At 44.8% G+C, this 14,812-nt stretch overlaps 2 protein-coding genes across 3 annotated transcripts in view; one reads left to right on the forward strand and one right to left on the reverse strand.

Moving 5' to 3' along the window:
* Positions 1 to 14,812, reverse strand: part of Fnbp1 (formin binding protein 1) — a 195,728-nt gene that overhangs the window by 138,229 nt on the left and 42,687 nt on the right. The window lies entirely within an intron of this gene.
* Positions 1 to 14,812, forward strand: part of Gpr107 (G protein-coupled receptor 107) — a 63,623-nt gene that overhangs the window by 4,223 nt on the left and 44,588 nt on the right. Inside the window, exons 2-5 of one of the 2 annotated variants that reach the window (XM_051185117.1) lie at positions 10,652 to 10,774; positions 11,375 to 11,425; positions 12,004 to 12,086; positions 14,660 to 14,802. In XM_051185117.1, the coding sequence (XP_051041074.1) occupies positions 10,652 to 10,774; positions 11,375 to 11,425; positions 12,004 to 12,086; positions 14,660 to 14,802 (400 nt within the window). Of the gene's footprint in view, positions 1 to 10,651; positions 10,775 to 11,374; positions 11,426 to 12,003; positions 12,087 to 14,659; positions 14,803 to 14,812 lie in introns of those variants that run through there. The other variant, XR_007834563.1, reaches the window with a different exon arrangement.

Consider the following 14,812-nt stretch of genomic DNA (forward strand, 5'->3'; position numbering starts at 1 on the left):
TTTTTTTTTACCTCTCATCTTGTATGAGGCAGGGAATTTATTCACTATTATATCTGTCAGCTTAGTTTGCAAGTTTCTGGGAATACTCCTCTCTCCTCCTCTCATAGGCATACATGTTGGAATTATACATGAGTGCTACGTCTGGCTTTAGGTGGGTCCATGGGATCTGAATTAAGATCCTTGTGCTTGTATGACAAGCATTTATCCAGTAAGCCATCTCTCTAACCCGATCAGTAATTTGATGTTATTTATTGTTGAATACTACCCACTCTGTAAGTGATCACCTTTTGTCCAGTACAACTGGCCACTGTTTTCCTGCCTCAGTCTTCCCAGTGCTAGGATTACAGACATGTGTGCCACATGCCCATCTCTATATGATGAATAGTCCTGTCATTATCATTCACTTGCAAGTTTATGAAACTGTCTTTGTTTTTCTTGGTTGACACCCAGGACTAGAGTGAAATTGCCAGGTTATACGGTAGGGTTGGGTTTAATTTTTAAGAAAGTGCCACATCAGCTGAGCATGGTGTCACACACCTTTAATCCTAGCACTCAGGAGGAAAAGGCAGGCAGATCAGTCTGTTTGAGGCCAGCCTGGTCTACAAAGCAAATTCCAGGACAGCCAGGACTGTTGTTATACTGTCTCAGAAAAAGAAAAGAAATGGAGGGAGGGAGGGAGGGAAGGAAGGAGGGAGAGGATGAAGGAAGGAAAGTACCACACTATATTCTCCAAGGGGCTAGCTTGTTTTACATCTGACCAACAATGTGTGAAGGTTCCCCTTCCCCCACATAGTTGGCAGCATTTGTCATTGTCTTTCCATATTTAGAACAAACCAAAAGTATCATGTTACCCATCTGTAAGTACTCAGTGTATCCCTGGAAAATATAAGGTGCCTTTAAAAACAAAACTCAAAATCCTTAAGAACAAATCTAAATCAGGTCCAAATTTTCTCTGTCCTTAAAAAGCTTCAGACTTTGACTCCATTCCACTTATCATCACACATATTCAGTGAACCAAGACACTAAATATTAATCTTCTGAGGGTAGAGTCTCCTGTTGCCAGTAGACAGTAACCAATATGTGATATATGATACTGTTCTTTTCTAATGAAGAGATGGACCATAGTGCTTAAAGGTGCTTTTGCTTAGGTTTTGGATCTGATCATTGTTTTGATCAGAGGTGGCAAACTCAGCTGCTTTGAGAAGTTGGGTTAGAGAGAACTGGCTGCTGGAGGACCATTGGGGTGTCCACTGGAGGATGCTCACTCTTCCAGCTGTATTCATGTGCCCTAGAGATTCTGCATTTTCCTTCTCCTTTTTCCTTTCCCCTACTTTCCTCAGGTCAGGGTTTCCTTGTTTAGCCTAGTTTGGGTTCAAACTCACCATCATGCTGCCTCAGGCTCCTAAGTGCTGGAATTAATGGCCATTTGCCTGGCAGTATTATGTCTGTCTCTTTTTTAAAGGAGACCCTAGAGGGCTGAAGAGATGATTCAGCAGTTAAAAACACTGGCTGCTCTTCAGAGGACCTGGGTTTGATTCTCAGCATTCATATGACAACTCACAAATGTCTGTAACTTTAGTTCTAAGGGATCCAGTGCCTTTTCCTCAGCTCTGTAGACACCAGGCATATGTGTGGTTCATAGACATACATATAATTTTATTTTTTATTTTTTGGTTTTTCGAAACAGGTTTTCTCTGTAGTTTTGGAGTTTGTCCTGGAACTTGCTCTGTAGACCAGACAATCTGGCTTCCTCTGCCTCCCAAGTACTGGGACTAAAGGTGTGTGTCCCCACCATCTCACGTGGAAATTAGAATTCTTAATGTGAAATTAGCTTGCAGTGAATTCAGTGATAAAATAGTGCCTGGAGATGTAGTTTAGCAGTGAACACTTACCTAGCATGCAGAAACCCCGAGTTTTAACCCCAGGATCGAAAACCTCAAGCCAAGCCAGGAGCTGGAGGTGTGGCTCAGCAGTGCTACAGTGCTTAGCTTATGCTGGGCTGTGGTGGCATTCAGCACAGGAGCAAAGAAAGCAGCAGTGTGTTGCCTGTATGCCTTATCTGCACAGTACAGCCTTATCTGTACTATATGCAGTACAATCTGACAGTACTAGCCAGTGCGCCATTTAAGGAAGCAGCTGGCTAGGTGACCTTCAGCTAGGTCAAAATAGGCATCATTGTATTGTCTTCTAAAGTTTAAAGAACTACATGCTGAGCTATTACTCCATTTGCCTCATTTATTAATGTGTAATGTGTTGTGTGTTCTTGAGTATGGGTACCATGGCATACGTTTGGGACTTAGACAAGAATCTTGAGTGTAAGTCTTTGCCTGTCATAGGACCCTTTCACACAAGACAGAGTTTCTTGCTCTTTACTGTGTACAACAGCTTAGCTGACCCATGGGCTTCTGAGCTTCTGTCTCTTGCCTTGGGTGAGATGGATTACAGATGTGTGGTCTGGGTGTTCAACTCCAGTCCTCCTACTTGTGTGGACTTTATCCCCAGAACAATCTCCTCAGCCCTGGCTGTTGTTATTACTATTTTACATTTGTTGTGTGGTGTGGTCTATCTGTCTGATTATGTCTATATTTACATGGGCATAGACATGCATTTCTGTCTGTGTATATGTGTACATGCATGCATGACAACAAGCATGTGGTGGTCAGTGGGCAGCTTTGGGAATTGATTCTTTCCTTCCACCATGTGGGTCCTTGGGATCAAACTCAGGTCCTCTATCTTGACAGCAGACACCTCTACCTGCTGAGCCTTTATTGGTTTGTTTTTGCTTCTTTTTCTTTTTGGAGAGAGGCACACATAGCCTAAGTGTGCCTCATACTTATGTAGCCAAGGTTGTTCTTTGAACTCTTGGACTTGTGGCTCTGCTACCCAATTACAGGATTACAAAGATAAGCTACCCCATCTGTCTCATTTACCTTGCATTGACAACAGTTCGGTGTGTTGGGGTGAGGTGACCACAGGCCTGTATCTGTTCAGATGCCCCATCATCTTTCTGTTAGAACTGGGTGTCCTCACTCCCCACCCCAGCATGCCTGCTTTCCCTCCCACTTTCCTTTCTTAGTAACTAGACCACTGCTGCTCATTTTCTCAGGCTGGAAAGCGGTAGTGTCACCAAATTCTGTAGAATACTCTAAACAGCTTTCAGTCCCCTATCTTCTTGTGTGTCATTACCACAGTTACTGATTCCTGTGAGCTACCCATTCATTTGGCTCCTGGACCCCAGTGTAGTCTTGTACTGGTGTCCCAGCATTCTTTTAGTTCATAGAGAACTATTTATTTATTTATTTATTTATTTATTTATTTATTTATTTATGTCGCTAAAGTGATCTATCTCCCTCCCTCCCTCCCTCCCTGTCTAGTTCCAGGACAGGCTCCAAAGTAATACAGAGAAACCCTGCCTCGAAAAACCAAAAAAAAAGAAAGAAAGAAAAGAAAATCATTCTGTGAGTTTGAGGCCATCCAGGTCTGCTGAGTGAGTTCTAGGACAGCTTCCAAAGCTAGAGAGAGAGGGAGAGGGAGAGGGAGGGAGAGAGAGGGAGAGAGAGAGAGGAGCTACTAGCAGTAAAGATTCACAAGTTTTCTTCTTCAGAATTAAAAAACAAAAAAGCTTGTATATGACAACATGTGCAATTAAGAAAATGTAGACGACTGGAAAAGAGACCTATAGCCTAAGTTCAAAGGTGAGCTCCCAGGCTGGTTAAGGTGGCTCAGCTGGTGCTTTCCTGCCAGCCAGCTCCCAAATAATGACACCAAGACTTCTTACCAATTATGAAGTCTTGCCTTAGCTTAGGCTTGTATCACTAATTCATATAACTTAAATTAACCCACTTTTATTAATCTACATTTTACCATGTGGCCTTTTACATTTTATTCTGTACGTCCCCAAATCTCCATGGCATCTCCTGTGCCCCTTGATTCTCTCCTCCTACTTCCTCTCTCTCTGCCCAGAAGTCTCAACTCTGTCTCTTATCTAGCTATTGGCTATTTAGCTTTTTATTACACCAATCACAGCAATATATTTCACAGTTTACAAATATCCCACAACAAGGTACCATACTTGCCATGCAAGCCTAACCACCTGACTTCAATCCCCAGAGCCCTTGTAAGGTTTGAAGGAGTGAACCCACTCCACAGAGTTGTCTTTTGACCTCCACACTATGTCCACACTACTACTAATAAAACAGTGGCAATGATGATGAGAAGATAACATGCCACAATATATTAAGGACATGATCCAGAGGTTAAGAGCAGTTGTTGCTCTTAGAGAGGACTGGAATTCTATTCCAAGCACACATAAGGGATAGTTCATCACTCCAACTCCAGGGCATTTGACATTCTCTTCTGCAACTCCAACGACAGACACCCTCATGCACATACATGTATACAGGTACACAGACGGACACAATAAATGATAAAAATAAACCTTAAAAAAGCTAGTTTGAGAAAAATCTAATAAGAATAAACCTAAGACATAAACAAAGATACTTCATAACAGAAGCAGACATTCAAAAAATATAAACTGAATCAGCAGTAGCTTTATTTTCCCTGAAAGTGGGAACTGTGAGGCCTGGCATCCTTAGGTATGGTGAGGACAGAAGAAACATGGCTGCCCTGAAGTTTGGAGATCGAGTTGCATTTTCTAGTAAGCACTGAAGCATCCTGGCTAGATTCATACAGCCTAGAAGTACAGACAGTACAGATAGTGCATGTGTAAGAGGAGGCACAGGCACATGCCAGACAGTGTGGTTACTGCAGAGCCTTAGAAATGGCTATACTCGACTGGGTGGTATGGCACAGGACTTTAATCCCATTACTTGGAAGGCAGAGGCGGGTGGATCTCTGTGACTTAGAGGCCAGCCTTGTCTACAGAGCAAGTTCCAGGAAAGAAATGGCTGTACTCTCATTGTTGTGTGTGTTGGGAGTATGTGATGATGTGTGGGCAGATGGACAAGCAACAACCAGAAAATGTATCCACACAGAGTCCACAAAGAATACATTGTTGCTGAAAAATGGACATTGCAGATCTATATAGACATTACTTACCTCGCTGTTAAAACTGATACCATGTGATGTTTATGGGTTCTTTTCTTCCAACCAACCTTCTGGGTTCTGCCAGTTTTCCCAGGCTGGCCTGTAACTTGCCATCTTCTGACACACCCTGACAAGTAGCTACAATTATATAGGCAAGTATTGCCAAGCCTTGACAATGACTGAGGTTTTCGTTCTAGTTTTGAGACAGGGTCTTACATATCTCAGGCTGGCCTCAGATTTGTTAAATAGCTAAGAATGGCCTTTACTTGTGATCCTCTTACCTCCATCTACTTGGAGCTGTGGTTTTAGGTGTGCACCATGGTTGGTCTATATAGTGGGGGATTAAAACCAGGGCCTTGTGCATGTAGGCCCTCCAACAAACTACACCCTCTGCTCTAAGGACTTTTTTGTTTACTTTTTTTTTTTTTCTTTCTTTTCCTGGAAAAGGGGTCACATTCTATAGCCCAGGGTGGCTCAAGTTTTTAGAGTAATGGAATACAGGAAGGAGCTGCTATTCCTTGCTTGGTGATATAAGTTAAAAACTAAAAGAGGACCTAGCCATTCCATGATTAAGGAAAGGATGGTAGAATGAGAGCAGAGTTCCAGAGAGACACAAAGGACTTATTTTGTCACTAATGCTCTTTCCGTTTCCCTTCCCTCACTGTGATCTGAAACAACTGGAATGTAGGTATCTGCCGCTGTGACCTGTGGAACTTGTTACTCCTTTAACTGAGTCAGCCTGCAGTGGACTGAGTGTTCTGTGGCTTGCATACTTCCCAGCACAGCATGTGCTGTCAGCCTGCTAGTAAAAGGGTGGCATCTCATTTAAATCAACTACTGGTGAGGTTCAGGATGTCAGCATGTTTTCCGTTGTCTTTTTTTTTTTTTTTTTTTTTTTTTTTCTTTCTGAGACAGGGTTTCTCCGTGGTTTTGGAAGCTGTCCTGGAACTTGCCCTTGTAAACCAGACTAGTCTCAAACTCACAGAAACCCGTCGTCCTCTGCCTCCCCAGCTAGGACTAAAGGCATGTGCCACCACCTGGCTTCTGTTGTCTTTTACTTTCAGGTTTATTTTATTTTTCTGTAAGCCTGATTTTTAGAGCAATTGATTTTAGTAGAAATCTATGTCTGTCTCTTTAAAAATGTTTTTAAACAAGATCATACAGTATAGTTCTGTTTAACATGGAATTCACAAAGTAGACTAGGTTGGCCTTGAACTCACAGATTTGTCTGCCTTTGCTCCCCCTAGTGCAAATTAAAAAATTAAGGGAAAAAAAAATTGAGATAAGGTCTGGGAGGCCAAGCTAGCCTTCAGCCTGTGATCCTTTTGCCTCAGCCTCTCTAGTGCTGGGATTACAGATGTATACTACCACATCCACGTCTGGCTTTAATTATTTGTTTTTTGTTTGTTTGTTTAGTAGGGGGGTGTGCATCATGAGCATTTAGACTTTGGAGGGCCACTTGTGGGAATAGGTTCTCTCCTTTTACCATGTGGGTTGTCAGGCTTAGCAGGCAGGTAGCAAGCGCCCTTATTTATTTATTTATTTTATTTATTTGCAGCAAGTTCTATATGTAGTCTCAGCTGGCCTAAAACTCATTATATAGACAAGGCTGGCCTCAAACTCAGAGATTCAGAGGTGTCTGCCTCACCAATGCTGGGATTAAAGGCACCCTCCACTACACCTAGCTTTTAAAATAAAGTTTCAGGTTAACAAAATAGATTATTGAAAATAAGAGCAAGCATTTTGGAATAACTTCACATAGTCCAGAGTAACCAGGGGCTGCATTTCTCTCTGATGGTTGCATGTAGGCTTGTGTGTTGGCCAACACTGGCAGTCCCAGCAGTGGCTTCGTGAGGGTGAAGAGAGGATTTCCAGTTCCTGAGACCCTGTTTCAAGGAAAAAACAAAAACAAAAAACAAACAAAAGGTCCATTAATCAGTAGTGTTTTACCTTCAAACTAGGGCTTGCCCATTGTTTGGGTTGTTGGCAGATGCCTGTGAGGAGAGCCAGGCAAGACCCACACACTCTTAACACTGACCTTGTTTGGGTATCTGGGAATTTACTTTCAAGAAGTGCTTAGTGTCCAGCCTAGTGTCTCTCACACACACTCCAGATAACACTGTCCCTCTGAGCTGAGTCCTCAGCATAGTGTTTTATGTCCCTGTGACCTCAACTTTTTACAGCTGAATGATCCTGTTTAATTAACCTGTTATGCAGCTTATTGTGACTAAGAGTACACCACACTGCTGTGTTTTCTTAAAGCCCACATTGGAGATACACACTCAGATACCTGTAGATGAACTTGTGGGTTGACTGGGATTTCTTCCTCTAATTGGCTGGGCTATGTGTGTATATGCTGGGACAAACCTGTCACTTTCAACACCTGTGTAATGCAGGCTAGTTCAAAACAAAACAAGATTCACTGTTTTCTTTGCTTGTGAAAGGCATGCAATGAGTAAGAGCCCAGGCTTGCAGCTCCCAAACACCTGGGCTGGGATGTTGGTTCTGCTCCTGCTGCGATCTAAGCAAGTTTAACATGTCTGGGCCTGGTTCTTCATCAGCAACCTGAGCAGAATACCACCTGCCTTGTAGCAAGGTACCATGGTGTCATAGAGAACTCTTCAGAGCCTTGCTGGATCCCGTGCAAAGAAGGTGGCCAGTGGTTGCTGAAGAGTCTTCTCTTTTGCTGGTATCTATCAGGGTCTGCTGGGATGCTCCTGTGGACCCTCTCTGTTCCTGCCTCTTCTCCCTTTACTGTTGAGCTCTTGGGGCTCTGCTGCCCATCCTGTGGTGGCAGGGAGGAAAGGTGGGAACGCTGAGCTCCCACCCGGCCTTTCATCCTCTTGAACTCCTGATGCTTCTGCTTCTGCCTCCCAAGTGGGGGTTACAGTTGTACCACCATGTCAGGTGCCAGGTGCTTGAAAAGGACATATGGTGCAGTCCTTATGGAGCCTCTTTGAATCTTTTATTTATTTTGAGACAGGGTCTCTCTGTGTAGCCCTGGCTGTTCTGGAACTCACTATTTAGACCAGGCTGGCCTTGAAGTCACAGAGATCCACCTGCCTCTGCCTCCCAAGTGCTGGGGATTAAAGGTGTGTGCCACTATGTCTGCTGTAAACTTCTTTTGGGATGGTTAGAGTAAAGAAACATACCCTTAAATTCTTAATTTGGAGCCAGTGGGATATCTCAGCAGGTAAAGCCTGATGACCTGAGTTCAGTCTCTGGGCCTTATACATTGGAAGGACAGATTGTACTCCTACAAGTTGTCTGTCCTCTTTGTACTGTGACATGTGCATACACAAGTAAATAAATAAAATATAGGAAAAATATAACATTTCCTGTGTACAACTTAATTATTTCCACAATGTAAATACAGTATAACCAGCAGGAAATGATTAACTAGTGCTTTAAGAATTTTTTGAAGCTTTGCCTTCCCTCAGCTACCTGGAAAGTAAGTTCCTTCCTCTGGGGAACAGTCACTTAAAGGTCCCCCTCCACATCCTTGTCCTGTGTGTTCTGTGAGTGGGCTTGCTTCTCCCTGAGGTGGTACGAGGAGGTTCTGGGATCTCTGCTACCCTGCCAGCTCAGCTGGGGACTCTCAGGACAGAATGTTCTCACTGCTGAATATTATCAAATTCGTCTCTCTCTTGTCTACCAGCAATGGTAGTGGGCATGTGTGTCCTCTGAAGAACAGGGAAAGCCGTCACTTGGGTCACTTTCTGAAGGACTTAATTCCACTCCAGAAGGGCCAGAAGCCTTCACTCTTCCTGTTTTTTCTTCAGCAGGCCTTACAATCCTGTAAAAGGTTATTTCTTTGTGGGACTGTGGGTTTGCCCCAAGCTCCTCTGTCTTACTGGGAAGTGAGAGTGAACAAACATGCTTTAAATGCCTAGCTGAACTCTGGCACTAAGGGAAATTCCCAGAGGACCAAAAAAGGGAAGAGGGAGTTGAAACCAGCGGATAATAGAAGAGGGTTAGGGGGAGGAAGCCATGCCATTCTGATATATTGCAGGAGTCTGGAGAGAGAGCTTGGATTAGACCATTGCTGTTGCTGAGGGCCTGTTCCCACCATCAGATCCAGTTGGGAGGGACCAGAATCAGCCAGGAAATAAAGCCCTCCTGGTGGCAGTGTTCCAATGCATTGTTTTTGGGCCATGTGGATGTGACTTATATTGACCCCTCAGAGGGTCCCATTGACAGCCTGATACCTGGGAACTTCCAGCTATAGGGGAGGGTCCCATTGATAACCTCTGATGTCTGGGTAATTCTAGCTCTAAGGGTGAAGAGCCAGCTGTCACACATAGTACCTATAATTCCCAGTAATGTTCATGCTATGAAGAACCCCAGGCAATTGGTGTTAGGGGGCTTTGCTGATATCCTGTCCCAGTTTGGTACTAGAATGTGTGGTTCTGCTTGAGATTGGGACATGTGGCAGCAGGGGTGGGCATGTCCCTGTGAGCTACAGTTTCAGCAGAGCCCAGGATTTCCCCATGCCCAGTAGAGTGTGTCTCCACTTGATTCATTCCTGAGAGTGCTTCTGCATTAGTGTCTATCCTGAAGGCCATCATTCTCTGTATCATTTGGTTCCCGGTGAACGTCCTTTACAATGTGAGTTGTGGGTTAGAAAAGTCTGGGAGGGGCTGAGGTTAATAGTGCATTTGGACTCTCTTTACCACTCCCAACCCCCTCTAGAATTTTTTTCTTTTATAAATTAAAAAAGTTTGTTTTTTCTCGAGATAGGGTTTCTCTGTAACATCCTTGGCTGTCCTGGAACTCATTCTGTAGACCAGGCTGACCTTGAACTAACAGAGATCCACGTGCCTCTGCTTCCCAAGTATGCCACCACACCTGGCTTAACTTGAAAATTTTTAATTATTCTTAGTTATGTGTAGGTGTATGTGTGTCTGCATGTGGGTATGTGCACATGAATGCAAGTGCCCATAAAGACCAGAATGAAGGGTCTCCTGGAGTTACAGGGGGCCATGAGCCCCCTGAATGTGGTTGCTGGAAGCAGAACTCAGGTCCTATGGAAGAGCAGTAGGTGCTCTTAACTGAGCCAGGTCCTAGCCCCTACACTCCCTGCCACCACTCTTTTCTTTTAAGCAGGGTTTCACTGTGTATCCTGCCAGGCCAGGAACTCTGTGTAGATGAGGCTGCCTCAAGATCATAGAGAATTCCTGCCTCTGCCTCTTGAGTACCTCTTACATTCTGAGTGCCTACCAGATGCCAGACACTGTTCTGTCAGGAAGGATGATGATGATGGTGTGTGTGTGTGTGTGTGTGTGTGTGTGTGTGTGTGTGTGTGTGTGTGTGTGTTAAACCGTGGTTCATCTGGCTGTGGAATTCACATGTCAAGTTGATCCTGATCAATTTACCTCCAGAGCCCATACAAGTGTGCTGAAATGAATGAATCCACCATTGCCTTCTGCAAAATTTTGACATCTGTGGGATTTCTGAAGTCTTTTTCAGCTTTTGAAGGCTACCTGTGACAGCTGTTGTCTATCTCCACACCTATGAGAACTTTGGCCATCGTGAAACTGGACACTGTAGCTTTTCAAGCAAATGAACAGGCTGACTAATGAGAAATCCACCTCAATCTCTATAGGATGACGTGAGACATAAAGTCCATCTGAACACCTTTGGGTTCTTCAAGGACGGGTACATGGTAGTCAACGTCAGCAGCCTCTCTGTGAATGAACCTAAGGGAGCCGTGAAAACGAAAGCTGAGGTGAGTGTCTTCAGATAGAATGGGGATTACTCTTTCACTCCCTCCCTTCTTGCCTAACTGGAGAAAATTCTCCATGGTGGTATCATCATGAATCTGCTTTACTTTATACTTCCTGTGGTCAGTGAGATGCTGGGGGTGGAACCCAGGGCCTTTCCCGTGGTAGGCAAATGCTCTTTACCACTGAGTCACACCCCAGCCCTAAGCTTTTTTTTTTTTAAACATTATTTATTTATGATTTTATGTATGTTAGTGCTTTGCATGTATACCTGCACACCAAAGAGGGAACTGTGTCTATTACAATGGTTGTGAGCCATCATGTTGTTGCTGGGAATTGAACTTAGAACCTCTGGAAGAGCATAGCAGCCAGCACTCTTAAACACTGAGCCATCTCTCTAACCTTGCAATTCTTGAATAAATGTATAATTAGTGATTTTACTTGAGCAGCTATTTCCATCTTTCAAGAGAGCACTTAAGAAAGATGAGAAGCCAGGCCTAAGGAACTATGCTGTCAGTGTTTTTACTTCATTTTTCCTACTCTTTGCGTGAGAAAGGCATGGACAGTGTGAGGGACTTAATCTTTTCTCTCTTCACTGCCCTCAGATCGGCTTCAGTCTAGATCGGACCAAGAACGATGGCTTTTCTTCTTACCTGGTAAGTTGCTTTTTAAAAAATTAACTAATGTGGTATTTTACCTGCATGCTTACCTGTGTACCACATACTTGCCTGGTCCCATCAGAGGTCAGGAGAGTTGGATCCCCTGGAACTGAGTTACAGACAGTTCCTGTAAGAGCAGTAAGTACTCTTAACAACTGAGTCATCTTCCCATCCACCCCCCTTTTTCTTCTGAGGGGACAGTAGGGATTTATTGTATAGCTCAAGATGGCCTCCTGCATCAGTCTCTCAAGTGCTAGGATTACAGGCATGAGCCACCATTGTTTGTATCCCAGAGTAGCCTGGAACACACTATATACCTGAGGCTGGCCTTGAGTTTCTGATGTCCCTACCTCTGCCTTCTAGGTGCTAGGATTGCAGGTGCCTGATTCGTTTTAGGTCACAGTCTGACTGGTGCCCTCACTGGAGCTCAGGATACCCTTCAGCCCACAGTGCCTGTGCTGGAGGTGGCAGCTACTATAACTTCTGGCTTCACTGTTGAGAGAAGCCTGGACTCCTATCTTTCTTGTTCTTGCCACAGTGAGTGTGATGATAGATGCTTGTTCTTCCTTTGGCAGGATGAAGATGTGAATTACTGTATTTTAAGAAAACAGTTTATGTCTTCTGTTACCCTTCTCATCTTAGACATCTCTGGAAGTGTGTAAGTAATTCTGAAGTCCTCTCTGCTCGCCCTCAGTGCAGTGAGGGCACTGGCTGCAACAGCACTCGCCCGATAGCTGCCACGTGCCAGTCCTTCGCTGAGTGCTGGAGGTGAGTTACATGGGCCACCTGGGAGGACAGCAGATGAAGTACAATCCAAATGACTGCAGCAAAGTAGAGAAAAGAGCCACCCCCGCCCCCAACACACACACACACACACACACACACACACACACACACACACCAGCAGGGAAGGACAGTTTCAGGTCAAGGTTAGGCAGGCAGCCTTCTGGTGAGTCAGCTTTTCCAGATGAATGTGAGCAGGAAGGGTGTCCTTGTCTGCAGGAGAGAGGGTGGTCTGTGGAATAGCATGGTGATCAGCAGGTAAGAAAATGGACTGGATTCATGTGGCAGCTTATGCCACTCAAGAGCAATATAACTCCAGAGTTCAGGTCTTCTACCTCAGAGTAGTGGTGTCTCTTTTGTGAGATTGTCTTTGAGGTCAGGCTTAGTGACATAGGTGAAGGATGAATTAAAGGATTTTGTAGTGTGTGTGTCCCACACCCCCTACACCCCACCCCTACCCCTGGTTTTTTTGAGACAGGCTTTCTCTGTGTAACAGCTCTAGCTGTCCTAGAACTCACTCTATAGACCAGGCTGGCCTTGAACTCAGAGAGATCTGCCTGCCTCTGCTTCCTGAGTGCTGGGATTAAAGAGGTGAACACTTTTAATTAACTCATTAATTCCAGCACTCAGAAGGCAGAAGCTTGTAGATCTCTGTGAGTTCAAGTACAGCGTGATCTATAGAGTGAGTTTCAGGACAGCCAGGGCTACATGAAGAAACCCTTTCTCAACAAACCAAAAGAAAGAAAAGGTGTGTACTACTATGTCCAGCTGTTCTGCCTTATTTTCTTGACATAGAGTCTCTCACTGAGCCTGAATCTATGCTGATTTACCTAAACTAGCTGGCCAGTAAACTACAGCACCCTCCTCTGGCTACCTTCCTAACCCTGGGGTTGCGGGTTTACATTACATGTCCCACTTTTTTACACATGGCTTCTGGGAATCAAATTTGGGTCCTCATAATTCAGAGGCAAGTACCTTGCCAGCCAAGCACCTTCATGGCCCAGCCACTCCAATGTGTATGTAACTTCTCTCTTTTCCTTTTTTTTTAATGTTTATGTATTGTGTGGGTACATGTGCACAATGCCATGCATGTTTGTGGGAGTCAGTTCTCCCTGCTGTGTAAGTTCAGGGGTTGAACTCAGGTTCAGGCTTACCACTAGTGCTTTTCCCAGTGAGCTAGCTCTCTGGCCCTGTGTATGTATATTTTGCGAGAGAGCCTTCAAAGAGAGAATCTTGTGTCCAGATTGTTTTCAGACTTAGCTGTTAGCAGCCCAGAGTGGGCAAGGTAGAGATGAACAAGGGCAGAAGTAGAAAGACCATAGGAAGTTTCTTAAAGAGTAAAGCACTTTGCCACAGATATCCTCTCCCCTGGGCCTCACCATAGATATCCTCTCCTGGTCACCTCTGCTATCATCTGTCAGGAAGGCTGCAGTCTCCTAGGTTACAGTGTGTTTGGCAACTGTTAGAGAAAGGCCTCATTGAGCCTGGCAGGAGGAATGAGAGCAGAGATTGTCCCACCCACCTGAAGTCCCTAGGTGAACAGGCAGGCTCAGGAAAAGGCAGGTCAGTGGCAGCTTGCTCACATTAGGGATTTGTGCCTTTAATCTCTGCTCTCCTGTTCTTGGTGTTCACTCCATAGGCAGTGTCCTGGATATGGTTCTCAGCAATCACAATGTGGCTCACAACCACCTACAACTCCGGCTCTAGGGGATTGGAAGCCCTCTTCTGGCTTCTGCAGACTCCTGCATACACATGGTATACATAAACCCACATAGGTACACAAACACATAATTAATCTTTAAAGAAAAAAAGGAGAAAGGAGGAAATGGCTTTCAGGCTAGTAATTAATAGTGTCCTCAGCTCCTTACACACCCCTTCACTTTACTTGACTGTATTATAGAGCCTTATGTCTTCTTCTGTTTCCCTTTTCACCCTTTTAAAAAAAAAAAAAAAAAAAAAAAACACATTAAGAATCCTTAAGGGGCCAGGCGGTGGTGGTGCACGTCTTTAGTCCTAGTGCTCAGAAGGCAGAGGCAGGTGGATCCCTGTGAGTTCAAGGCCAGCCTGGCTCGTGCTCTGTCCTTGCATGGTTTCTCCAACCCTTGGCCAGCGCTTTACTCTTCCTGCAGCACAAAATGTAGATGGCAGAATCTATAGCTCCGCTGTGACAGGGACAGCACAAGGTACCAGATTCAGAGCTGGAGCTGGGTGAGGTGGTGTACTCCTTTAATCCCAGCGTTCAGGAGGTGGAGGCAGGTGGATCTCTGAGATTTCGAGGCTAGCCTGGCCCACAGTGAGTTCCAGAACAGCCAGGGCTGTTACACAGAGAAACTCTGTCTGAAAAACAAACACACAAAAAATAACAGAGCTTGAGCTGGGCCATCAGCAGCATTCAGGGAAGGCTGGAGCATTGCTCTGAACTCTCCTTTCTGTCTTCTGTGGATATAGAGTCAAGGTCAGATCCCCACCAGAAGCTGGCACCCAGTTACCAAAGATTGTCTTCAGCAAGGATGTGCAAGTCCTGAGTCAGAGCCGGGAGCCTGCTGTCAGCTCTGTCCCCACAGACAACAGCAAGGTGCAGAGAGCCCAAGGTAAGCCTGC

The sequence above is a fragment of the Phodopus roborovskii genome, unplaced genomic scaffold (assembly GCF_943737965.1).
Source record: "Phodopus roborovskii unplaced genomic scaffold, PHOROB, whole genome shotgun sequence".
NCBI lineage: Eukaryota > Metazoa > Chordata > Mammalia > Rodentia > Cricetidae > Phodopus > Phodopus roborovskii.